The sequence below is a fragment of the Opisthocomus hoazin genome, chromosome 4 (genome assembly GCF_030867145.1).
Source record: "Opisthocomus hoazin isolate bOpiHoa1 chromosome 4, bOpiHoa1.hap1, whole genome shotgun sequence".
In the NCBI taxonomy this organism is placed as follows: Eukaryota; Metazoa; Chordata; class Aves; order Opisthocomiformes; family Opisthocomidae; genus Opisthocomus; species Opisthocomus hoazin.
In genome coordinates this window covers 44318154-44343980 of record NC_134417.1, presented here as the reverse complement: position 1 = coordinate 44343980, position 25827 = coordinate 44318154, and the positions used below count along the sequence as shown (strand labels likewise).

General features: G+C 40.2%; 1 protein-coding gene across 6 annotated transcripts in view; it reads left to right on the top strand.

Annotated features, from left to right (window-relative positions):
* TRAK1 (trafficking kinesin protein 1) overlaps positions 1-25827 on the top strand; it is a 145879-nt gene that overhangs the window by 30082 nt on the left and 89970 nt on the right. For 3 of the 6 annotated variants that reach the window (XM_075418812.1, XM_075418814.1, XM_075418817.1), the window contains exon 2: positions 24451-24743. Coding sequence is in view for 3 of the 6 variants with exons in the window: in XM_075418811.1 (XP_075274926.1) it covers positions 755-840; positions 24451-24743 (379 nt within the window). In the remaining 3 variants the exon portion in view is untranslated. Of the gene's footprint in view, positions 1-727; positions 841-24450; positions 24744-25827 lie in introns of those variants that run through there. The other 3 variants (XM_075418811.1, XM_075418810.1, XM_075418819.1) reach the window with 2 other exon arrangements.

Here is a 25827-nt window from a genome sequence, read left to right as displayed (position 1 = left end):
AAAGGAATTTGCTCAATAGCTTTCTTGAAGAATGATAAATTATTTCCATGTTCTTAAAACTCAGAGTTTGCTGAGGTGACAGCTCATGCACAATATAAAAATGCCATTTTGAGGAGGGCAAAGTTCGTGACTGGCTTTCCTTTGGAGGATAATTTCAGCAAAACGGGCTGTAATTTGTGGGAGTACTTGTGTGATTGCCAGATGAGCTCGTAGCTGTTCTCTCATCAGTGTTTCAAGACTTGCAGCAGAAAGCCTTAGTCTTCTGAAATGTATGCAGTTTTAAAGTACTACTTTATTTTGTTCTGTAGATAAATCTTACTACTTTTGTGAAGACTCTGGAAACAATTTGTAGTGTTTTCATGATGGTACAGGCTTCCCTGATTATGCTTTCTATGTGATGTTGAAGAGGAAAAATTTTGCTACCATCTATTCTCTCCAGAGGATGTTTGCGTAGAGTTGTCTATAATTCTCTGTGCTCAACCTAAAAATTTTGGTTGTGGTTCAGAATGTAGATATTGTAAAATGCACTCGAAAGATCGAGGTTTTAATGCAGCAGACTGAAGAGAGGAGTAGTCTAACCCTTGCTCTTTGACTCAGTTTGGTAGTTTGTGTAACTGCTCTGCCAAGAGAGGATGAGGAAACTTGTGCGTGAGCCAAAGTTACAACTGCATTCAAATGACCTTACAGCATCAAGAACTGTTCATGTGGGGGAAACGCAAATAGAAGCGACACTTACAGTGAGCCTGCTAGCCAAATGGTGAAATTCTGGAGAGGAAAAGGAGGCTCAAGAAAGGAAGAATGCTATGCAGATGATCAAGAGCAAAAAGAGCTGAAAACCAGGTACAGCAATGGCCGCTACGGAGCTGAAATCTTCACCCAGAACTGTTTCTCTCTCTTAGAGCTTAGTTTTGAGTGTAGTACGTATGTAGTGTGTGTGCAGAGGCATTGCTAGCCATGTTTTAAATTAACTCAGACAAAGGAAGGGAACATGGCAAATGCTGCTTTAGTACTTTTCAAATTCCCTTACTCTGCAGTTTAGTTGAATGCTGTTTTTCAACTATTGTGCTGCATAACGCTGCCTGGCCTCTTTCTCAAACAATGCTGAGCTGAGCTGCTGTTTTGTTGTCAGATGCAGGTTTTGTTCTGGTGGGGCAGGGGGACAGACTTGTGTTTTAACCTGCAAAAGTAGGGAGGGCATCGACAATGCACTGTGCTTGCATGGGCCAAGGATCACTGTGTACTGTAGCTGATTTCTCCTACACTGCCTCAAGATCTAAAGTTAGTCCTAGGTTATTTAAAATGCTGCCACCGTAAGTGAGGGGTTTTTTTGAGAATAAAACACAGGGAATATGAGATATCTAATATTTTTAAGGGTACAGATGAAACTGCTTTGGGCATCAGGTATCTTAAGTCATGATATTGTTAAACAAGTGCTGTGGTGAGAGCAGGCAGGTTGGTGGAAGCTGAATTACACAGTTTTGCAGGTTTTTGGCTGCAAAGAAATTGCAGTTATTTGGGATACATATGCTGTCCTATATTTATAGGACAATTCACTTGTCACTGATTTCTACTAGTGACCCTGGAGCATCAGAGCCAGGAAATGTATTAATCTTTATATATAATGTGTATTAATCTTTATATATGCTGATAGATACTTTGGTAACTTTAAGCCTATTTACTGCAGTATGCTATTAGTGATGCCTGTCAAACTGGTATCCTGGACTTCATTCTGTTGTTAAAATGGACATTGCTACAATATAAGGAGCTTAGACATGAGTGTTTGCTTTGAAACACAAGATAACTTGTGCTGAGGATGTCGTCATTTTATTAAGGTCATTTTCTGGATATGGTTTGAGTTTGCTTTTCTTATCTGTATTTAAGTTTGAAACAGAAAAAAGCAAAACGGTTAAAAATTAATGCATGAATTTTTGATGGTATGAATTATTTTCTTCATAGAACTATTTTCAGCAATTTTTTTTTTTTTTTTTTAAATCTTGATGGCTCTGAAATACTAGATTGCTGGTGGAGAGTTAAATGCTTGTGTTCTGGTGCATGGAAAGTGCGAAAGCTGTTTAGATTCCTCCCCCTGTTGTTACTGTGAATTTGTTTGCTTACCAATTAATTTTAATACAATAATCTTCACTGCTGTATTCAAGTGAGGAACAACTTTTTATAATTTACTAATTCTTTTTACTACTCCTTAACTTGCCTGTGTAAAAGAAAAAAAAAACATTTGCTTCTAATCAAGTTAAAACAAGAAATCAAGTTTAACTTTATTTTTCACATGCTCTTTGTTACAAAATCCAATCATCTCGGAGCCAGAATAGTTTAAAGGGCCTTGCTGTCGTTGGGAGCTTCTTAGCTTTGGAACACTGCCCATAATAGCTGTTCCTTACTCTGTGATTGACTGACTTGAAGGAAGCTGACATTTTGTAATCAAAAGCTTTACATTTTAAAACTTTGTAAAAATGCTTTGGACAGGCACTATCTGCAATACTTACAATCCGTAACATGCCCAGAAATCTCAGTGTTACAGTTGTTCTTAGACTATTGCAGGAAAGCGAAGGGAAGGAAATGAGACGTTTTTGTAGAGTTGTTAGCATCTGTAACATGACTTTGCAAATTATGGGAGCGTAATTATAGTTGGACAGAGGTGAAGTTCATATCGGGCAGAAAGAATACCATTCTTGTTAGCTCTTTTTACTCTCCTTTTCTGTCCCCACTGGTTCAGGTAGGATTACATTGCAATGAAAGGGCGCTTAAATTCCAGTAGGAGCTCTTGTCTGTAGGGATTAGTCTAAAATATCTAAAGTGTTCTTCAGTGAAATACATCTGATGGATTTTTCTTGTTCATTTTCATATGGCTCAGTTTTTCCTCTTGTAAATTCCTGTTTCACCCCCTGATAAAGAACATAAAGATGTAGTGAATACAAAGATTGTATTCTCCCTGTTCACTTAACTTGCCCACACTTAACTGTTTCTGTTAAGCCTACTTCCAGTGAGGCACTTGTAGTCATCACAGGGTGGCTCAGAATTCGTCCCCACTTTTTTTGTTGCTCTCTAAAATACAGAGGAACACCTGCCTTGCACAGGCGTTGAGCAATTTTCAGTCCTTGTGGAGAAAGTCTTTTTGAAAGAACACATTACAATTGGAAGTATTTTCAACAGACTTCTATTTCCTCTCACCCTCCTTTGTGTATCCCAGGTGTTGCTGTTTAATGTATGTGGTACAGTGGCATGGACTGCAATGGAAATCAGTTTTGTTTCTTTCTGGTGAACTGTGTCCCAAGGCATTAACACAGACTGTAAGAAGAAAAGTTGGAGGCAGGGGAAACTAAATGAAAACTGCTGTTAGAAACTGCCTCGCAGTTGTGAGGTCTTGTCCAGTGAACAGTCTGGTTCTAAAAGTGTGAAGGGAGCTTGGATAAAAGCAAAGGGTAGGTCTGTACTAAAACTTGCAGTCTTTGGAGACTAGCAAGAAAACAGAGTAACTTAATCTTAATGAAGTCTTTAAACATAACTGGAAGTCTTGGGACAAATTTATAGCACATTTACTAGCCTTCTCAATTAGGATTTTAGTTGGAATTATTCTGAGATGACTCGTCTCAAATATAAAATTAAAGACTAAGGTGGATATGTGGCCTTGATATGTACAGCTTGCCTTCAAATCATTACTAGTCAGCGTGGGGCTGTACAAGAATTACTGGGAAAACCTGAGGATTAGAAGTGATAGGAGTGCATTTCACTTTGTGGTTTCCATGTTGTTAAATTTTTAAATACGGAAACTATTTCCGTATCAGCTGTGATACTGTTCCTTTTGACTCTACCTCGTTCTGAAATCCTTTTGCTCTAAAAGATGAAATATACTTCCTGATGTCATTTGACTTCACACGTATAAGATTTCATCAGAGAGCTGGAGCTGAAGTTGAAAAAGGTAGCTGACAAACTTTCAATACAGGAGATGTGGGAAGAATAGCTGCCTAGTTAGACTCTGAAAATCATGTGAACTTTAAACCACTCAAGAGCTTAATTTAGTGGAAGACTGGCCCGAGAGGCTTAATATAGATAGCTCAGATATCACGTGGAAACTCTAATTTAGACATGTATTGATAGAAGAGACATTGAGCTTATTTTTATTTGTTCCTGGCTATATTGTTTGTTTGCTTCCCTGCCTTAACCTACTCTCTATTCTCATGAAATGCAGTACACTGGCAACTGTTACTGCACAACTACACCTAACTGTACGAGGGAGAATGAAGGAAAATCAGCCTTCTGATACCGGCACTTGTTCTGGTTTAGCCGGTCTTCAGTGGAGTCTGCAATAAACTTGTTTGGTACTGCACCTGGTGACTTTGGGAAGGTGAAACAAGTAGTGGCTCTGGTCAGGATATCCTTCTGTTTGCTGAGAAGCATTGGTGGCTTTTGAACGTGGCTTTTCCTTTTCTTCCTATAAGTGAAGTTCTTGAAGTGTCGAGAGAGACAAGGAATGTTGTAGGGAGAAGGATTGCCTCTCAAGGTTGAGTGTAAACCAGGTAAGTTAATTTAGATGCATTGCCCTCTCAGTGCCCTCCTTCCAAAGTAAAACAAAACAAAAGAAAACAAACTTGAGTTTAAGTGTTTATCTTGAAATGGCAGTCTTTAGATCAGGCAAATTCTTTGCTCTTCTTGGCCCTTAAAGAAAGGTGCAAGTTCACTGGGATTTCTACTCTTTTCCCTTTTTCTTTTGTAGTTATGCCTAAGCACTAGTTTACTTGTATGTTTCCCAATCCTGTAACCTCAAACTGTAGCTATTACATCAACAGCACAGTAATTTTTAACTCTGTTCAGAAAACTTCTTGTTTCTGGCGTAGTCATTAACATAACATCAGTAGGAAGGTCATAGTGTAACTGATGTGACTTGCCCTCTGATGACAGTGTCATGGGAAAAACAAATGGACGAATGGATTCCCTGTATGTTTACAGTAGCCATGGAAAATTCTGCCTTGCTAAAATCTACATTAAGCTTAGGAAAAAAACCCACCCACACTCTAAATCTTTACTTAAAAAAAACGGTGCTTTTAAGTATCTCTTCAGCTCTGCACGGGAATTTATTTGGGGTAAAATCTTACTGTTGGTCTGGAAGCAGCTGGGGATTTTAACTGTGCAAGAAAAAATGCTTCTGAAGCATGTGTTCAAAGTTGGAGTAGGTGTTGCTGATATCACTCCCAGACCTCTTAAAATTACAGCCCTTAATGCAACCACAATTTATGACATGTAACTGTATTTATGGATCTATAACTTCATAACCAGAGATTCAGTTTGGGAGGTATCGTGAAAGCTACTGTTGTTTTCCATGAGAACAATTAAAATACCTCAGCATCCTTACAAAAGCAGAGACAGAGTAAATAGGACACCTTCATTCTAAAAAACTTTTTAAGTCAATGGTGAATGCTTTACTACCTAAATTCTCTGTGAATAAAGCTAACTTCTGTGAACCATATAGAACAAGGCTGGGAATCAGTCAGACCAAGACTCTTTGTGGTGGGTTGCAGAGTTTTTGCTGCAATGACACAAGAACTCTGTTCCATCCACTTTGAATAAGTCACAGTACTGTCTTCTGGTAGCAGCAAGTGGTGGAAGTTGCAGAAGTTTGTGGTCTGTCTAGGGAAGACAGTTTTGTGTATGAAGTTTCAAAGTCTTGCTGACTTTTTCTGTGTCTTTCTGAGAGATGGCAAGTTCCGTTTGAGTTAGAAAATCTCAAATACAGGTGCTGTGAGGCAAGACGATTTTTTTTTTAAGATGTCTTGAAAATTTTGCATGGCACTTCAGCGTAGAGATACAGTGCAGAATGCCATTTTATGCAGTGTCTGAAGATGACCTGCTTCTTGTCAGGTCTCTGTTACATTTGCATTTACCATAATTTAAAGTAATTAGAATCTATTGGTTAGCATAAATCTAAATGTTTGAAGGGGGAGGGGGGAAATATTTATGTTTTGTCATTATTGAACAATATTGCATTGCTTTGCTACTGACAAGAAACAACCATCTCAAGTTTTTGAGTGAGCATCCATGTGAAGGACAGCCTTAATCTCCGATTCATTTGTCTTAAAAGTAGGTTTTGTTAACAGCTACCTCCCAAAGTGCAAACAAAATATTACAACTGTTTTGAACACCAGACCAATCCCTTATTCTGTTACAATCTTGCTGTTAAACTAGAGAACTCAGTTCTGGAGGTAGAAAGGAGAATGAGCACCTGGATATTTTTGGTGTTAAAGCACTCTTTCATTTCATGAAGTGCTATCAAAATCATTCTGCCTTCTCAAGGTTTGAGGGAAACATGCCTCGCATACCTTTTTGAGGCTCTAACTGGCCTTTAATTCTGTGGCTCTGAACTTTCGGTAATGGAGGATCTCATGTGCATTTTTCCTGTAGTGATCGTAGCATGCAGTGAAACAACAGAACCTGCAACGCAGGTATCCATACAAAAGTTACCTGGGCAAGCCTTTTAATCCGTCTGTTTTGTTACTGGTTTATAGTGAGAAAAATAACTTTGAGTGTTGAGAGCATTGCACTTGCCTACAAAATGTCCCATACGTTATTACACATTGCTTATAAAGTCCTGCAGAGAAACAATTGTGAAAGACTGCTGAATTGCAAACGAACTATGTATCTAAGTGTACTTCACACTATCAATGTGTTTCTAGCATATTCAGATTTTACAGTCACTGTTGCTTATAATGCAAAAAAAAGACATTTTCAATACAGTTTTTTTAAGATTGCTTGTAAAGTCTATTACCCTGGGGGAAAAAAATACACGTTCTCTCTGATGGGCATGGATGGGCATGCAATAAAGGCTTCCCTAACTTGACAAACCATTCTTTAGTCTGCCTCTTCAGTCTCTCGTGTCATTAGACTGAGCTGTGGGGCTGTTGGTCTGCAGAAATGTTTTCCACTGATAATATACATGTCTCTTAGTTGAGAAGCTATTTTTAGCAGTCTGGTTAGACTTTTAAAGTCACTAGGGGACAGAGTCCTGGTGGAGAACTGTAAAAGGGAACTGCCAGTAGTTTGGAATGGGAAGGGGGGGAAAAAAGGTGCCTTTCGTTCTCAACTGTTTTGTATATTTTTGACTATTTTGTTGTTTCCTGGTAACTTGCAAAGTAAAGGCAGGTTTCTCAGGTTTGTTAGCTTGCGTTTAGCTAGGAATAATCTCTGTGTTATTGAGGGAAAGATCAGTAGAATTGCATGAGGAGAAACTTCTTTCTTCACTGTGATTATGTTCAAAGGCTGCCCTGATCTCAAAAAAACGACACCTTTTAACTAAAGTGAATCTGCGAAATGCTTCTCACTATGTGTTGGTGGAGAGGCTCTGACCTGAGACAGTTTGGATGTGGGAATTATATTAATTTGTACACTGTATTTGCATATGTGCAAGACTCTTTCTAATGGCACAGTAACCAGGGAAGGGTGATGCAGACAGCAATGCCACTGAAAAAAGATATTGTTATAAATTGTGGAACCTTTAATTTGACCATAATACTTGGCTATGGGCAGCTTTTTAATATTAAAAATTTGATATTTAACAAAACTTGTGAGCTTCAAGCTGATCTATTTTATTCACAGAACTACTGCACAAAAAGACAGCTGAGGTAGAAAAATAGCACAAAGCACAAGAGGGCCCACCAGTTTTCATGTTTATGAGTTACATTATGAATTTGGGGCAGGAAAGCTGCCATTTTTTTTCTGGTGGCGGAATAACTAGTGAGACTCCCCTAAATACATTGCTGTGCTTTCCTCCTTCCCCCCTTCCAACCTTTTTCTTATTTTTAATATCTGTTTTGTTTGAGTGTTAAAGGTCATCCCTAGTGTTTCAATCTCCATGAGCATGGCTGAGTGTGTTTTTCTTCATTTTTATGATTATATTTGCAAATAAAATCTGCAGGTAGAGAATTAAAAATGGAATTCAAAGCTGTTTAAGACTTCTCTAATTGACATACCTGGGAACGCTGCCACATAGCAAAAACATTTCAGTGGTGTATATTTCATTGCTGTGGGGACACCAAAGATAATGTCAGGTAGGCTGTGTCCATTGCTCCAGTGTTGCATAAAATAACATTCCATGAAATTGAAGATTTGCAGTAGTGCTGAAGTGAAAGATTAGACCTTTCTCTTTTTACTATTTACTTTTAGGTTTTATATGTTCCACCATACTATCTCTTCATACCAGGACAGAGTCATCCACCCGATGTAGAAAAACTTTTTTCTTTTTCCGTTCTCTCAATTGAAAGTATCTTGTGAAAAGTATCTTTCCTCCAGCTGGTCAGAATGGGTTCATGCCGAAACTCATGTTTCTTCACTTTGGCTGGTGGGCATTGGTCCTGCTGAGATTATTGTACAGCAGCTGACTTTGGTGCCACACATGCAGACTTGCAGATTTTGTTGGGCTTAATCTCATGATGCAACTTTGCCTGTGTAGGATATTTAACTGCAGGAAAATCCTGCATATGGCACTTCAGCTATGTCAGGTCAGGTATTTTCTGCCCACTATTGTGTGTGTCATGGAGAACATGTGAAGTATTCTGGGTAATTTGCAAACTTGCTAAGCTGAAGTTCAGTTTTATTTTTACAACTGTTCAATTTGTCTGAAGAACACCAACCATAATGGTTAAAATCTAGTGGCTATGGTGGTGCCCCGTGTCTTGCAGTAAGGGGAACTCATGGAGAATGCAAACTATACTGTGGTAACTAACCATTAAATGTTTGGTTTTAAAGACTGATGGCATACGTGTCTCTATTGCTGAGCCTGGTAGCTGTCCTGGGGAGCGTAAGAATGATGTGGCCAATGTGCTCTTTAGTTGCCTTTTACTTTGCACTGTGAATGACCAGGCAGCACTGTGCAGCTGTAATGTCTGCAGGTATCTTTGGAGCAAGGATAGAGTGTGCTCAAAGTCTTCCTATCTTCATCTGTAGGAATATACTCCACTACTGTGTGTTAAAGTGCATCTAAGTTTAACCAGAACTTTAAAAAAAGGAAAAAAGAAATCGAATTGAGCAGAACAGCTGCACAACTGCAAAACCAAGCTTCTTATCTAATAAGAATACACTTGTGCAAGGGAGAGAGGAAAAAATCTGTCTGGACTTGGAAACCTACTGCTGCAGCTAAACACTATGCCAGTAAATCATATATGCACTCTAACAGCAAGAAAATATTCTTTGTGCTAGCTGTATGTTGTGGTTTTGCGTTGTTTCTTAATTGCACTGTAAATTGGTATCTGTAGGGGCCTTTGAACAACTCTGTTCATTGCCTTCAGGTCTGAACACAATGTAAAGCTGAGGAAAAGTAGAAACTTGTGAAATGACGCTGTTATGCAGAAGTTAGAAGGAGAAAACTTGTAAAAAAAAAAAAAAAGAAAAAAAATCCCCCCAAAATGTAGTGCAGTTGTCAAGTGATCTGTTGTCAATGTTGCTGAACTTGTTCTGCATTGCTTTTTTCCTACCTCACTGTAGATGTAGCATGGATTACCTGAAATGAGTGGGAGTTGTAAAACACCCTGCTGTCCCATATCGACATGCCTGTATGAGCACTCACTTGGCAGTAGGATTCTATGGGAGACCATATAGGTGTATGCTTTGTTGTTTCCATGCTGTTTCATGGTATATTCTGGGAAAACAGGTCTCTTACCTGGCCCTTCTGGCATACCCTGCAGCTGATCTTAGCCTAGAAAGTAATGGATCGAAGTCAAGTTGCTGACCTTTTCCTCCTGCTTATTAATAAACCTTCATATTTCTACTACTTTCATTGTAGCTAGAGTGAGACTGAGGAAGAGGGGATTTTAGTACTGGCTCATCCCGCTGAGTGGCAGCATGCCTTTCTCAGATTGCACAGCGATTGCCTGGGCTGTGGGCAGGGGCTGTGCAGGCAGCTGGTGTGGTATCTGGTGGGTGTGGAGTCTGGACTGAACAGTGGCTTTGGAGCAAGGGCATGAGTAGTGGAACTGCAGACCTACAATGAAAACCTGTGGATCTGTGAAAAGGAAGAGAGCTCTGGGAAGGTTCTGATGCAGCTTGTCACTATCGAGATACTTGCCCCAGAGGGGCTGTGCTAGACTTACTGCTGCTTAAAAGCTGGCTGCCTTTCTTAACTATAGGATGGTGGCTGATTTTGCCTTCTGTGTCAGTTGCTGATGTTGATGATGATGGAAGTTTATAAGGGAATTATTGCTGGGCCTGAGTCATGGGAAACTTACTGTGCTTCCTGTTTTGCTCATGGAGATTCCAGCCTAATGGTGAATATCAGTAGGATATTTTGATGACAAATTTTTATTTAATAATATAAATGAGGTATGTGCACACTATTTTTTTTTCTTTTTCTATTTCCATGGTGAGAGACAGGTGTGTGAAAACTGAACTGCACTGCTGTGGGCCATGGGACCTTACAGAGACATAAGAACACATGGAAGAAGAATGGAATATTATACAGCAACAATTTCAAAGTGATGGCAGAATATTTTACTGAGGAGAATGGAAAATTCTCTTTAGTAGAAATTGGGGGTTGTGTCTTTGCTGAACCCTGCAGTTGGTACAGATGAATAAACAGTATGTTTCTGAAAACCAAGTCTGGATCCAGAACAGCAAGAGAAGTAACTCTTTGCAGTAATGACTCTACTCTGCTGTAGGAATAACTACAGTATTTAATTCCCTGCATGCTGGTAAGGGAAATATGCAGTTTTCTCTTTAGGATACAGTTTTGTCTTTTGCTTGAACTGCTGCATGAACTGTTTGGACTGCTGTGTTCTCCTGCCCAAAAGGATGTCCCAGAATTTGTTAAATGAAGCTAAAACTGTTACTTGTATGGGGCAAGCGATGGTCTGGAGATCTCTGCTGCTGTTGGACATGCTTTTTAATGTTATTTCAGCATTTCTTGCTGAAAATTCTGTTGGACATCGTACACTCAGGCAGATACACTATACTATGTCGCCTTGCTTGTGCTTGAAGTATGACTTAATTTAAGTGAAAAGCTTTTCTACATGAACCGTAGGAGGAGTTAAATAGGCTGACATCACTTCAGGGAAATCAGTGCAGATGTGGAATGTAGAAGTATTTTTCTAAATAATCTCTCTTTTAATGATGTGATGTGTAGCGCTTTCCAAACAACTTTATTTTTCCGTCTGCCACACTAAGTTGCAAGGAAGTGCTCCCCAGACTTTGTTTAATAGCAGGGCAAGATTCATATTCTGTCTTGACAGTAAAAGACGTGATAAAGCTTTGAGGTCTGATGCTAGAACATACAGGGCAGACAACCCAAATTTAATGAAGGCTAAATAATGAAATTGAGGGTGTATAGTCTCAAAGCACTTCAACATTAGTGGTTTCACCTGTCAGATCTTGGCCTCTTTTTACCTGTTTTAGCGTGGATAAGACTTTGTATGTCAAATGAGCAGTCTACACAGGGAATTTACAGAGTAGGTAGAGAGGTCCGTTCACTTTCAGGAAATCCCGTGTTTAAATGCAGGATTGTACTCATAGGCTTTGCTTTCCATTTTGCTTGTTGATTGAGAAATCTGAGTCTTCCACAATTCCCTTGACAGAAGCTTGCTCCTTTGTGCCCAGGCAACAAGCGAGAAAGTCTTAAAACAGTCAGACGATTACTTTGGCTGTAGTGATACTTTCCTATGGTGTCAAAATTTGTCATCTTCAAATGTAACTGTGGGTATTGAAAGTCTAGAAGATGTTCTGGTCGGAAATCTGAGTAAGTATCACTATTTTGAGGAAACTGAGTATTGGAAATGCGAACTTTGCTTGTGATAGAATATGTGCATGAGTAGAGGAAAATGAATCCTAATGGTTGTTCTGAGGCTGATAGGACTCTGCTAAATTTAGATCATGAAAAAACAGTTTGAGGGAAGAAATTTCGCTTGTATTGAGAGATGCTTTCTTTTAAGCTGCAGACAGAGAACATTAGTGATATTTTTTTTTCAGTTGTATGAAGAGGCGCTTCAAATGCTGTGTTTTCCAGCTGTGTAAATCTACATGTTGTTCTGTGTACTTTTACCTTTATCATGTATCTGAAATATTTTAATGAATTTTTCCGGCTCCTCTTACTGCCTGAGCAAGGTTTGCTTTTGATACTGTAGTGAAAAATTTCGCTTTCAGAGAAAGTTTTCCGAGAAATTTCAGTCTACTAATTAAGAGTACACACACAAAAAAAATACTTGACGTATAGGAATAAGGTGCATCAGAGAACTGTTTCCCCTCACTGAAAGCTGGCTTGGTTGCTTGCCTGAGGCTGTTGGTATACTCAGAATGCTTTCTGACTGGGTGCTAAGATATGAATAAGTCATAAGGCATGCTGATAAGTGGGAAACTGAATTGACTGATTGGTAAGCAGGTCGGCTTGCCTAGTCCACTTACAGTAGTTTTAGGTCTCCATCGACAGAGATTTACAATAGAGCAGGAGCTGGCAGGGGGCAGTCTGGTCAAGTGCTCGCTCACTGCCTGTGCCATGACTCTGGTGAGTTAGTGAAGTTCCATGTCCAGTACTAGCTGTTGTGCATTTTGGAGAATATATACATGCATACAGGAATTTGTTTGAGGACAACTTCAAGAAGTGCCATATTTAAGGGTTATTGCAACTATTTTCCAAAATCAGTTTCCAAATTGTTTGGAATGATTTGATCCATCTGTATGGAGTGACTTCAGATTTTTATTTTTGTGGTCCTTCGGCAAAGGGCACAGTGCTGGATTTCTTCTTCATTGTGTAATTAAGTAAGATAGCTTAGTCTGCAAATGAAGCAAAACCATAGCATGTATTAAATTTAATTTGCATTTTACCCCTTAGCTTGTGCTTCTTGTAGTTCTCCCTGTAAGGAGACTTTTTTTGGTGGTGGTGGTTTTTTTGTTTTGTTTAAAGGCTGTATCACAGTGTTGCTCTTGCCATGTTCATGTTAGTGCCCCTGGAATTTTCTAAAAACAGTTCAAAATCTTTGCTCATGTGACTTTGACTTTAATGGCACTAAGCCACAGATAATTGGCTCAGTTTCCTAAAATTCCACAGCCCGTTGTTAAGATAAACATTTCTAGGTTCCCAAGAACACAGACACATGTATATGGTAATGTGCTGGGTATACGGAGCAACCTTTAAACAGCAAATTCTTATTTTTCTGTTTTATTCTTGATGTTTACACACAAACTCCGTAAGCAGGAAAGTGACAGAATAATTGTGTGAGTTTTTAAGTTACGTTGTAGCATTTTGAGAAGGGCTGTGAGATTTCTCTCTTGTGGTTGTAGCCATTGACTTCTACGGAAGCAGAAGGGAAGCGGTCCTGTGTTGGAATGGTATGTGTTGAGATGCACCCTTAGCCTCAAGTGTTGAAGGTCTGGCTTTCCCTTTGCTGAAAAGGGCTGTGATCTGCATTCCTCCCAGCCCAAAGCTTTAGAGAGGGACTTTAATGGTAGAGCTTGTGACAGAGCTGGGTTCAGTTCACTTATGTCCTCTCAAACATGATAGTGTGTGGTTGAAGGTGTTGCTCCCATACATAAATACTTAAAAGAAAATGGGTATGAGGCCCAGGGATATTAACAGCCAGTTAAGAAATTGTGGGGTATGCTCTGAAGACCTCTGTTCGTGTTTAGGGTTGTAAAATAACCTTGAAGAGTGAGGGAGGTTCTCGCTGGATAGTGGCAGTTGCTGGAGCACATGGGGAGGCTTGCTGCCAGGGAGTGAGGGCCAGTGATGCTAGTGAGCCAAAGCAGATCTTCTTAGCATCTTACTTAGGGCGGGAGTTGGTGGTCTGACTGTCCCTGGAGGTAAGCTTCCTGAGAGTCATCTTTAAAGTTGTTTCTGGCAGGAATAGGAAGCTTTTAAGTTCTTACTTTCTGCAAAAAAATGGATGTTCTTACTCACCAGATTGGGTTTTGGTTTGTGTTTTTATTTTTCTTTGTGTTTTTTTTCTTTTTTTCTTTATCATTTTTTTATATGGTTATTCAACTTAGGCCAAAGCAATAGCTCAATCTGAAAATAAGCATATTGGGACACAGCAGGTATGGTGTGTGGATTTTTTTGGGTTTTGTGTTTGATTTTTTGTTAGGGTAGTTTGCAAGGAATTTTGTTCCTTTGTTTCATCAGCTGGTTCCTCTTACCTCTGCTCTCACTGTCTCTGTGCAATAAGAAATAGTTAAGAGAAGCAGCAGTCTTAGTTCTGTTATGTGATATTTGTGTAAATATTTTTGGAAAGGCAGCTACTAAAATTTGAAATAATGATACTTCTCCAATTCTGTAAAACACATGTTAAAAAATTTAAGTTATACCAGCTCTGTGTACTCTTTAAAGTCATTGCGGAGGGTGAGAAATAAAAAAAAAAATCCTCCTTGAACAGGAGAAAAACAGTAGTAATGCAAAACAAGATATAATTACCCCCCCTGTTTTAAATCATGGTAAATATCTGATTTAGTTCAGTCTGTTCTTTGTTTAGGTTTATTTGACTAAAACTCTTGTCCCTAATTTGCTGCCAGTTAGGTTAATTGTGTCTTTATTTAAACACTAGCAGTAGTAGGGGGAACCACCATTCTAGCGTGGTCTTTTTGCAGTTTTCGCTGCTTTCCCTTGCTCTTTGATGTTGTCCTGAGGTATGGTTTGGCTGGCTGATCACGGTTTTAGCTTGGAATGGTAATGTATTTTAATTTGAATATCATTACCTACTGCATGCTATCTTAGGCCTAGGCACTGTTCAGTAGGGTTGCTGGAGTTTTTTTGTTTTGTTTTCGCCTTTACTAGTAGCTAGTTCACGTGTGTCTAGTGCATTTTGTGCCTCTCTTCTCTGTTCCGCTTCTGGTCAAGCACTCTCACTGTTTCTTCCTGTGGATGGGAAATGAGCTCAGACACAGTGGTGTTACCTCCTCTGCTGCATTTCAGAGAAATTCTGGTCATCCTGCAGCTTCCAAGTAGAGGAAAAGCAGTACCAAATACTTACCTATCTTTTGAATCTTTTGAAAGTCTTTGAGGCTTATGGAGAAGTAAAGAAGTGGTGAATTTCATGCTCTTGTGGTGTATAAACAAACAACACTTTTCAGGTTTGTTTTATCTCTGTTCCTGTCCATACTATTTGAGGACCTGGTTTGCTGCTATTATAATAGTATCCACCATACTTCAACTGTTTGACAAATCTTTGATACCTGCCTTGTTTTTTAGGGATATGAGGAGATATGCTGGTAGGCAGCATATGTGTTCATGGACTGAAGCTGATGTTCGTGTCGTATAACTTGTCTCATACACAGCCAATACGCAAGACTTCATATATGCTAAATACAACAGCAATCTAATCCCAAATGATTTAGTGATTTGTGTTTTTGTTTTGATTTTCTAAGTCTTTATATCCTTTCCTTTTCTTCAGCAAGTATTGGACCATGCCCATTGGACCCATCTTATATTGATTACCTCAGTGAGCACGTTGCATGTGCATGAGCATGAATAGAAAGTACGTGTTTGAGGTGTTTATGTTGTCGTACCTCTGAGCTTTGTTTTGTTACCTGATTAATGCCTTCTTTGACTGCACATGCAGTTCTCATACACTCCGTACTAAGGGTGGTGGTTGAAGGGCTTTCGCTTTCCAAGACAGATACACAGCATGTCTAGCTAAGATCTCCCAGCCAGCAGCGTGATGCATTGCAGGAAAGGGAATGCACGAATTTTCAACTGTTTTCAGTTTTATTTGTTCACAGGGAAGGGGCAGGGAGGGCAAGTTTGGTGGCTGATGTTAAATAAAAGGAGAGGGAACTGTGAAAAGCTCCCAGTGTAATGTGAACCTTACACAAGGAAGAACTATTTATAGAACCCTGCAATATTTCCCTCAAGGAACTTCAGAGCATAGAGGGGCAGTGTTACATAAAGCCGTGTGAGAGCACACTCGTCCGCTCACAGCTGCGAAGGTCAAACCCAGGGCTTGTCTTACAGTATGCTTCCACTCTGCCGTGGCTGGAGGGGAGAAGAGACTGATGGGCTCCTTTTGAAGGCCAAGTCCTAGTGGTGAGAAACTTTGGTTTGTGGAGAACAGTGGGTTGTTTTTCTTTCTTTTTTTTTTTTTTTTTTCTCTTTTATGGGTCTTTTTATTTGTGATGTTTTGACTTGCATTACTTTTTGAGAAAACACAACTGTCTTGATTTATGACTTAATGGTCGAACAAGGTCACAGCAGCAGCTCTGGGGATCTTGAGAGTAAGGTTTTATGCTTTATATGTTTATACTGTCTTTTAAGCATCTTTTTGGTTATTGCTGCTGCTATTCTGGCTTTTGTTTTCTCGTGATGACTTTTTTATTCTGAATGACAATGACATGCCACTGGCAGTTAACCAGGTATTGTTCTGGTTTTGGATCCCTTCATCTGCATAATACTTGTTGATTATGAGACTTTATAAAAAGTGGTTCTAGAACCCTTCAAAACTTTAGCTTGAAAACATTCTTTAATGGTTTCATAGGCAGAAGAGCCCCTCTTTTGGGAGGCATATAACTGGGAATATCCTTCATAGTACATGACATAATCATTGGATGTTGATAATTCTCTGAAAAGATTGCATCTGGCTAGGCCAAAGAGTTCCTAAGTCCACTATGAAGAAGAAAAAAAAAAGAACCCAAAAAACATGAAATATAGTTTAAATGTAATAAAAAGCTTGAGTAAAAGGGTCTGTGTGATGTTGGGGTAGCAGACGGTTTTGGTGTGGCTGCCTGGGTCACCGGACACAAAAGCACTGTTAAGAAGGCGAGACAGTGTTTCCTCCAGGGTAATCTAGGAAAGATGTTTGATTAAAAGGTTCTGGAATAGCTTTAAAATTTTAGATAAGGAGGTAGTATAGAGTTGTCCAAGATACTTGTCTCTTTAATTTGCTCTAAAAATAATGGATTCCTTCTAATGTGAGAAATGCAGTACTTGTTTTTATATAAATTGTTTGAAGGTGAATAAACTGCTTGTAACATTTTGTCACTCACCTATGACATTGTGACTGTTTATGTCCCTCTACTTAGATGTTTAACTAAGCAGTCAACATTCTGCATATTTAAAAGCTAGCTTCTCAGTGGAAAATAAAACCACGTGGTTTGTAAGAGGGTATATAATACAGCACAAGTTTAAAAGAACTCTATAAATTATTTGAGATCAAATGCAGCCTTTATGTAAAAGCTAAATAGTGATTATATATGTGTGTGTGTAAAATCCAGAACTATTGCAAATGGTTGTTTCTTTATTGTCTGACAAAGTGTGTTTGAATGGATATAGGCATTTTAACTGGCTTTTGAGCCCACCCACTCAGTGAAGAAATTGTTTTTAAAATTTAAAAACATGCAAACTTTAGTAGATGCGGGATGTGAATTAGTAAAGAAATAAGCAAGTTGAATGCTTGAATCAAATCTTACTAAGTTGCTTTGGTCAATTCAGTGATAATTTTCCAAAACACGGACTGAAGACTATATTCTGAATTACCAAGGATAGGCCAATATGTTAATCTATTTCACAGATTAGACAGACATATAAACTGGCTTTGGTTTGCTCCACTGTCTACATGGGACATTTTGTATCTGAAGAAAGGCGTGGGGTTTTTTTGGTGTTAATGAGAAGCTTGAGGGTTCTTTTCAAACAACTTCGTAAAACAGAGGTGTTTGGATTTACAGTGATGTACAAAAAAGGGAAGAACATTTCTGGTGGCACTCTTGCAAGTACGTAGAAAGGAGGAATTCACACACTCTAAAACCCTCTGAAGAGTTTAGCCATCAGTTAGTAAATGAAAATTAGTAAATGAGAATACAGGACCAGAGCTCTCTACCTCCAGCAGATGATAAGAGTAGAAAGCTCTCCCAATCCCTTGATACCTCGAGGTTCTGTCTAAATTAGCAAATACTTTGGTCAGTAGGGATGAATGTGTAGATCAAATTTGTTGACGCTGAAGCTTCTTAAATCTTCATTACTGATGTGGGTAGGTTACTTTAGATATAGCTTGGCACCTGGGGCTGAATGTCCCCACTTACTAGTGCGGTTTGAAGCCTCTTGAAGGAGAAAAAAAATGTAATAGGTAGCTGCCAGATGACCTTGCAGTGATGTAGCCCACGGGGTTATTTGAAGCCTAGTGTCCCTGTTTGGCAGCAGGTTGCATTTGAAGTGTGTCTTGGAGCAGAGTTTTCAGGTTCTCTTACTCAATTGATTGTTCATATGCACCAAAGTTGTTCTGAAAAAACAGCTAGCTCACAGTAAATGGTTTTGCTTTGAAATTGTGTTACTGCTCTAAACCAAATAGCATAGTTAAGCGTGAGAGTATGCATAGTAAAAGGATGACCTGGAAGAGTGGGGAAGATTTTAGTTTTGAAGCATTAGAAAGATATTTTTCCCCCTTTTTTAAGGAAGTATTTCTTTAAATTCACAGATATTTCACAGAATCACAGAATAGTAGGGGTTGGAAGGGACCTCTGTGGGTCATCTAGTCCAACACCCCTGCCGAAGCAGGGTCACCTACAGTAGGCTGCACAGGATCTTGTCCAGGCGGGTCTTGAATATCTCCAGAGAAGGAGACTCCACAACCTCCCTGGGCAGCCTGTTCCAGGGCTCCGTCACCCTCAGAGGGAAGAAGTTCTTCCTCATGTTCAGACGGAACTTCCTGTGCCTCAGTTTGTGCCCATTGCCCCTTGTCCTGTCACTGGGCACCACTGAAAAGAGCTTGGCCCCATCCTCCTGACACCCACCCTTCAGATATTTGTAGGCATTTATAAGGTCCCCTCACAGCCTTCTCTTCTTCAGGCTGAACAAGCCCAGCTCCCTCAACCTCTCCTCGTAGGGGAGATGCTCCAGTCCCCTCACCATCCTTGTAGCCCTCCGCTGGACTCTCTCCAGTAGCTCTTCATCTTTCTTGAACTGGGGAGCCCAGAACTGGACACAGTACTCCAGATGAGGCCTCACCAGGGCAGTGTAGAGGGGAAGGAGAACCTCCCTCGTCCTACTGGCCACACTCTTCTTGATGCACCCCAGGATGCCATTGGCTTTCTTGGCAGCCAGGGCACACTGCTGGCTCATGGTTAACCTGTCGTCCACCAGGACACCCAGGTCCCTCTCCGCAGAGCTGCTCTCCAGCAGGTCCACCCCAAGCCTGTACTGATGCATGAGGTTGTTCCTCCCCAGGTGCAGGACCCTGCACTTGCCCTTGTTGAACCTCATCAGGTTCCTCTCTGCCCAGCTTTCCAGCCTGTCCAGGTCACGCTGAATGGCAGCACAGCCTTCTGGTGTATCTACCACACCTCCCAGTTTGGTGTCGTCAGCAAACTTGCTGAGGGTACATTCTAACTCTTCATCCAGGTCGTTGATGAAGAAGTTAAACAAGACTGGGCCCAGTACTGACCCCTGAGGGACACCACTTGTCACCAGCCTCCAACTAGACTCCACGCCGCTGATGACAACCCTCTGAGTTCTGCCATTCAGCCAGTTCTCTATCCACTTCACCGACCACTCATCCAGCCCACACTTCCTCAGCTTCCCTAGGAGGATATCATGGGAGACTGTGTCGAAAGCCTTGCTGAAGTCAAGGTAGATAACATCCACGGCTCTCCCTTCGTTTACCCAGCCAGTCATGTCATCGTAGAAAGCTATCAGATTGGTCAGGCATGATTTCCCCTTGGTGAATCCATGCTGACTACTCCTGATAACCTTCTTTTCTTCCACTTGCTTGATGATGGCCTCCAGGATAAGCTGCTCCATCACCTTTCCCGGGATGGAGGTGAGGCTGACCGGCCTGTAGTTCCCTGGGTCCTCCTTCTTGCCCTTTTTGATGATTGGAGTGACATTGGCCTTTCTCCAGTCCTCGGGCACCTCTCCTGACCTCCAGGATCTCTCAAAGATGATGGAGAGTGGCTCAGCAATGACGTCCGCCAGCTCCCTCAGCACTCGTGGGTACATTCCATCGGGGCCCATGGATTTGTGGACATATTTGCAGTGGTCAAGCTGCCATTTTAGACTAATGAGTAAAGGTATTATATGAAGCATAAATAGATAACTAAAAGTTCTTCAAAGCTTAATCACCATAGGGTGCAGCATGTGGCTCTTGAGTAGCACATCATTTGTCGGAGTTCCAGATGTTTTCTGACTACAGAAAATTGCTGTTGCTGCAGTCCAAGACGGTGATAAGAATAATGTTGCAAGGTTACAAATAATCTATATGTTGGCATTGCTGGGCTCTGGGTTGGCACGTGGCTGAATAGCTCCGTCTCTTTTACAGCTGTTGGGGGAGGAAGAAGGATTACTTTAACTCATTTGTATCTTTAGAGTCAGAGTTAAGTTGTTTAATTCTGAATGCAGAAAAAACTGTCTCAAATGGCTGTGAAACAACAAGTGGTTTATTTTATTTGCCTTTATGTGAAATTTGTGGTGTATGAAATATAACCCTCTCCTCCCAAAACACACTGCAAACAAAAAATGAACTTAATTTTTTTTTTTTTTTAATGGCCAGAACCCAGGAATGGCTGACTGATGTGGAGACTTTTTTCTTTACCTCAAAACCCTCAAATCTTGGCTGTTACCTGATGTAAATATGTCTGTTAGTTTTGAACTGCTTTGCCTAGGTGTTTACAGCTGGTTAACTTTTTTTAAGTGGAATGCACTGCTGGCTAACCACAACTCAATTTTTGACTTGGCTTTTGTAATCTGGGCTGCCACAGGTACACTGCAATTGGTACCCAATGTACTTCTCGATCAAGTCTTAGTTATGCAGTCATAGTCCTAACTATTGTGTAGATGTGCTATTATATGGCAATGGTGTTAACCTGGTTAAAAACATTTAGATGATAAACTGAAGGGAATTGTGCTCTTTCTGCGAATAATTTTACACTGAAGAATTGAGTTCAAACATTCCAAATTTAATGTTTCTGCAGACCCAGGTCTGCTTATTGACCCCAAACTGCAATTGTATTTAGACTGGTAAAAATGGTGCAATACAGCCACGGAGGCAAAAGCTGAATTATGTCATATTAGGTAGAGGAGAAGAATTATTTAAATCCTGTATGCAGGTTGCTGCTGACATACATGATAGAAAGAATGAAATGCATTGAATTTTCATCAAGAAAAGTCATAATCTGATTTAAATTGTGTACTTGTTTGGATGTCAGAAGGACTAAATACAAAACACTGCAATGACAATTTGTCTCCTCTTTTGGATGCCAGAAGGAGTAAATATGAAATACTGCAATAACAAGTTGTATCATCTTCTTGTTATGAATACGGTATATGCAGGTGAGACTGACTAAGGAATAATATTAATGTTTTGTATTTCATGGGTATAGTAGCTACAATGTCTGTTTCTCTTCATGGCTCTTTTGGCAGTTTGGTAAATACTGCTCAGCTGTAGTTTTGCTTTTCTCTTCTACAACAGAAAGTTTTAGGGGAAAGTTTAGATGAAAAGTGTGTGCCCCTGGATTAGGTGGTAATATTTGCCTTGCAAGAGAGGCCATGAGAGCAATACCTCTATAGATTTGATAGATAGTCTGAACCACGTTTTCCACTGTGTGTATGGAAATCGAGGATATTAAGTCTGAAAGGAAGCAGGCATACATATTTATGCCTGCTTCCTTCCCTCCATGATATAAGGTTTTAAGATCAAGACAAATTCTCTTCCTTAATCGAGCACTTGACTTTCTCATGTAGATGTTACATGCATTTCTGCAGCAGACCACACAGATTGACTTGTGGGGATTTTTTGGTGGTGGTTTTTGTTGTTTGTTTTTACAAGTTCTGTTTGTTTATAGTTTCCGTAAGTGCCAACAGTGAAACAGCTTGCGTGAAGGAAGAGCATTGATGACTTTTTGTTTCTGAGTGTGTTAGTCTATGTACTTGTTCTTAACAGTGACAAGGCAGAAGCTGTTGGAGTGCAGCTTGCAGGAGGGGGAGAACTGATTCCGTGATACCTCAGTGGGGTGAATGTTAAGCTGGGTGAAGGCAGAGAGATGAAACTCATTCCACACAAACTTCTAACACAACTTGCAATGTTATATTCTGACCAAAAGTATTTTTGGTGCGGACTGTGTGGGAGATGAAGTTGTGAATGAGTAAAGGTGCCCAGGTATGTCAGATGTTGAATGTCACTGTGTCCAGAAAAGTTACAAGATCTCAGATTCCCAAAACTTACTTGAAGACTTTTACGCGCAAATCACACTTTGGTTACTGGTGTTATTTCGTTTGGTAGAGTTGTTATGTTGCTGGCTTCCTGTAGTTGCTAAGGCAGAGCATGGGGAGGAGGGGAGAGGAGGGCTGAAGAGTGCTGTTAGTGCTTTCAGTTACTTACTCCCAGACATGCCCTTGTTCATAACAACGGACTTATCTAACCGTTTCCCAAAACAAATGTGATTCACAGATGTGTGGTAGCAACTAGGAGAAGATAGAGAGCCCTTTAAATCAGTCGGTCTGTGCATTTCCAATATATTTTGTTGTTTATAGCTTAAGCTGTTTCTATCACCAATTTAGAGGGGAAAATGAAGATTTGCATTTTTATCCCAACTTCATTTGAACAGCTATTTTTTAGTATTAGTAATCTCCCTCTTATTCTTAAAGAATTACTTGAGAGGGGACTGTTAAAAATAATCAGTACAAGCAACCACATTGTTCTTTTCAGTATGTACTGTGGTAGCGCAGGAATAATGGGTGCTCTGCAGGGGAACTTTAAGATTTTCTGTTAAAGCGCTCGAGTGAAACTTTCTCTTCCTGCAGCTGCCACGGTAGAGTACCATTTGTATGAGAGCATGGTATCATAAATTTATCATTTGATTTAATCTGTTTCTGTAGCTGTTATTGTCATTAAAAAAATACAGGTTTTGAGCCTCTGAGTGTGAGAACTATTTCCAGGTTAAGTGATACCATGCAGAAATGCAAATGTGTGCAACTGAGGAAAAATTAATGAAATGTCATTTTGTGTATGAGGGTTTTTTTTTTCCCCAGAGTTAATACAAAGTCAATAAAATAGTATTTTCCCGTTGTGCTCTCTTTTCAGTGTAAACACATCCATGTTGAGACCCTCTGAGAGAGGGAAAGAATCTTGCTTTTTCTGTTCTTATACCTGTGGTGAAGGGGAAAAGTAGGTTGAGAAAAGATGGTATTGGTACAGTGTTACAGCTTCGTTGTAAGGTTTCTCTGAAGCTTGCTCCCAGGAGGTCTAGAACACATCTGTGTCTTCACACATCTTTAGAGACAGATGCTTGAGTCTTGCGATGAGTTTCTAGAAATACTGTAGTGCTTTGGTGAAGCAATAATGTTATTTACTAGAAATGCCATAAAATAAGATTATCTGGACGTGCTCGTGGAGATTAAAGAGAACCTTTTGCATAGGTGTCTGTTGTATTGCTGCTTCTCAATGAAGCACCAAACATAGCATGTTCTGTTGCTGCACATGCATGCTGAATTTCATTCACACCTTCTCCTGGAAGGCCAGTGTACTTGTGTCTTCCTGCTGGCTGTGTTTTTGCTTTTCCTATGTAGTCTGGGTGTCCTTGTGTGTCCTGTTCCTCAGCTGCTGCTTACTTGTGATTACTACAGATGTAAAGTATTTTTTTTGTGTCCTTCAAGTCCTTTCTCAGGTCTGGTTTTCTGCAGTCCCATGACTGTATTTCCCTTTTCTCTCCTGGCCGTAATGAGCATTTGCATCTTTCCTTACACCGCTGTTAACCAAAAACAGTACCATATCACCAATTACTGCAGTGCCTTTAGCCATGTATCCAAAAGGTTTGGTGAAGTTTTTGGATAAAGGTGCTCTTCATTCCTTCTCTGGCCAATTTAATCTTGCTGGGGGCATCAGTGTCTGTTCTTGATGGACTTTGTTCCCTGTTTGAAGCTGAAGCACTGGGGAGCAGCAAGAAGTGGACACCTCCTTACCCCAGTGCACTTTGAGTTTTGGTTCCTGTGTACTCTGTTAAGGGAGCAAAGATGCCAGCTGGCAGCCTGGCAGTGAAAGGCTGGGCTATGCAGGGTGGCCTAATGGAGAGGATAAGCTTGGCAGGGTTATAGTGTAAGGTTCTAATCATTTCTGGTTTTGGCATCAGTCAATTTGAAATGATGATGTTAAGTCTCAGTAAATCAACCAGTGATGTGCAGTCTGTCTGCATGGTGTCACTCCTTCAGGAAGCTGGATTACGTGGAGCTTTCCCTTGGCTGACCTGAGAGGAAGGTAGTTGGTGAATGAGCCAAGGTGGATGGGCTGTGCCTATCCCAAGTTGGGCTAGGCAAAAATCTGAACGTTTAATCAGCCATTAGTAAATAACACTACAAGGAATAGCATTTTCCTACTTGACATGACTGTGCAAAGATAGGCAACTGCTCTATGAAGTGTTTGCAAAGTGAAACTGTTTTTCAGTATTTGCTGAATTTGTTGTGTTAAACTAATGTTTAAGGAAAAGAAAATTATCTATACTGGCTTATGCTGTTTGGAATGGCTTGAATTGAATGTTTGTTTCTTTTATGTTTTGCAGACTTCTTGAAGCCAACTCTAGCAAAGAGAAAGCTTTCTGTTTCTGCCAGCCAGACCCAGTCTCCAGTGCTGGTCCCCCTGATGGCAGTTTGTACAGCCCTGTGAAACCTGCCAAGCTGGACGCCACAGCTTTGCACGACTGCACTTTGGCCGCCACTGTGCCTCCTTCGGAGCTGTCGAATCATGCAGTCCTAGCCTGTGACACAGGCATTCACGAAGAGCACTATGTAAGTGAAGCAGTGGAAGATGATGTGCCAGACTACAGAGAGTACAGGGATGCCTGCACCATTACTGGTAAGTAGTCAAATCTTTTTCTCTTGGGAAGGATGTGGAGATGTACAGTTAAGCTTCTGTTCTTAAGCTGTGGGTGAGGTATCTGGTTCATGGACAATGCTGCTGCTGTTCTGCACATTTTTTCTTGTTTAAGATGTGATTTCACAAGCATCCAAATTTCATGGAAAGCATTTTGTAAGGTTTAAGGGTCTTGCAAATAAGCTAGACCAATGACAGCTGTGAAATTAGGACACTATACTTATGTGCTTGGGAAGCTGAACCATTTGCAATTTGTTTGGGAAATAAACCAACTGAAAGTCAGGGATGAGGGGAAGGAAATACTGCAGCTTAAAATTATGGAATGATTGTCCAAATGTTCAACTTTGTGGGAGAAGGGGAAGGGAGAAATAGTGTCTGACATCGTATTTTGACTGTCTGTCTTTTTGCTTTTCAGAACCATTTCGTTTTTGTTACATTAGTTCTGTAACTATAAAAGTTACTGTATAAGGAACAGCTGTTGCTGCATGCTTGTATGAAAGGGTAAATGCCTTTTTGTCATAGTCATGCAAATAAATGGAACATGTGTTTAACTATGGTATTTTAATAGAATTAGGTTCTTAGTGATGTGGTCAGCTGACCCAATTTTTTTGTTTGAATAATCACTGTAACTCAGTTTAGTCATGGATATGGCCATGAAGTGACAGGCAGTTTCCATTCCAAACGCATGGTTTGTTGGCTGAGCTGTGATGCTTCTTTCAGCTTAAAGTGACCTTGTCAGTTCCAAGGTCTTTTGGGAATGTCTGAGTTGTCAGCTCAGTTTTTGGGAGGGACAAATGAGAGGGCTGAGAAAACTAGAAATAAGACTGGAGTCTGCCTAATTGGCTGCCAGATACCTTTACGCTGAGTTACTTCCAGCCATTTCTAGAATTGTCTGTAGGTCAGAGAACTAGTTAGTGGTGACCATCAACAGATGCTGTTGTAATATGCCTTAACTTGATGCAGCCCAACTGCTGTGTAGTTGCTGAGGGTTGATATTCTGCAAAAATAAAATAAAGAAGGGGAGAGATGCTCTGCATGTCCATCCCTATTCCCTTGAGAAGACAGG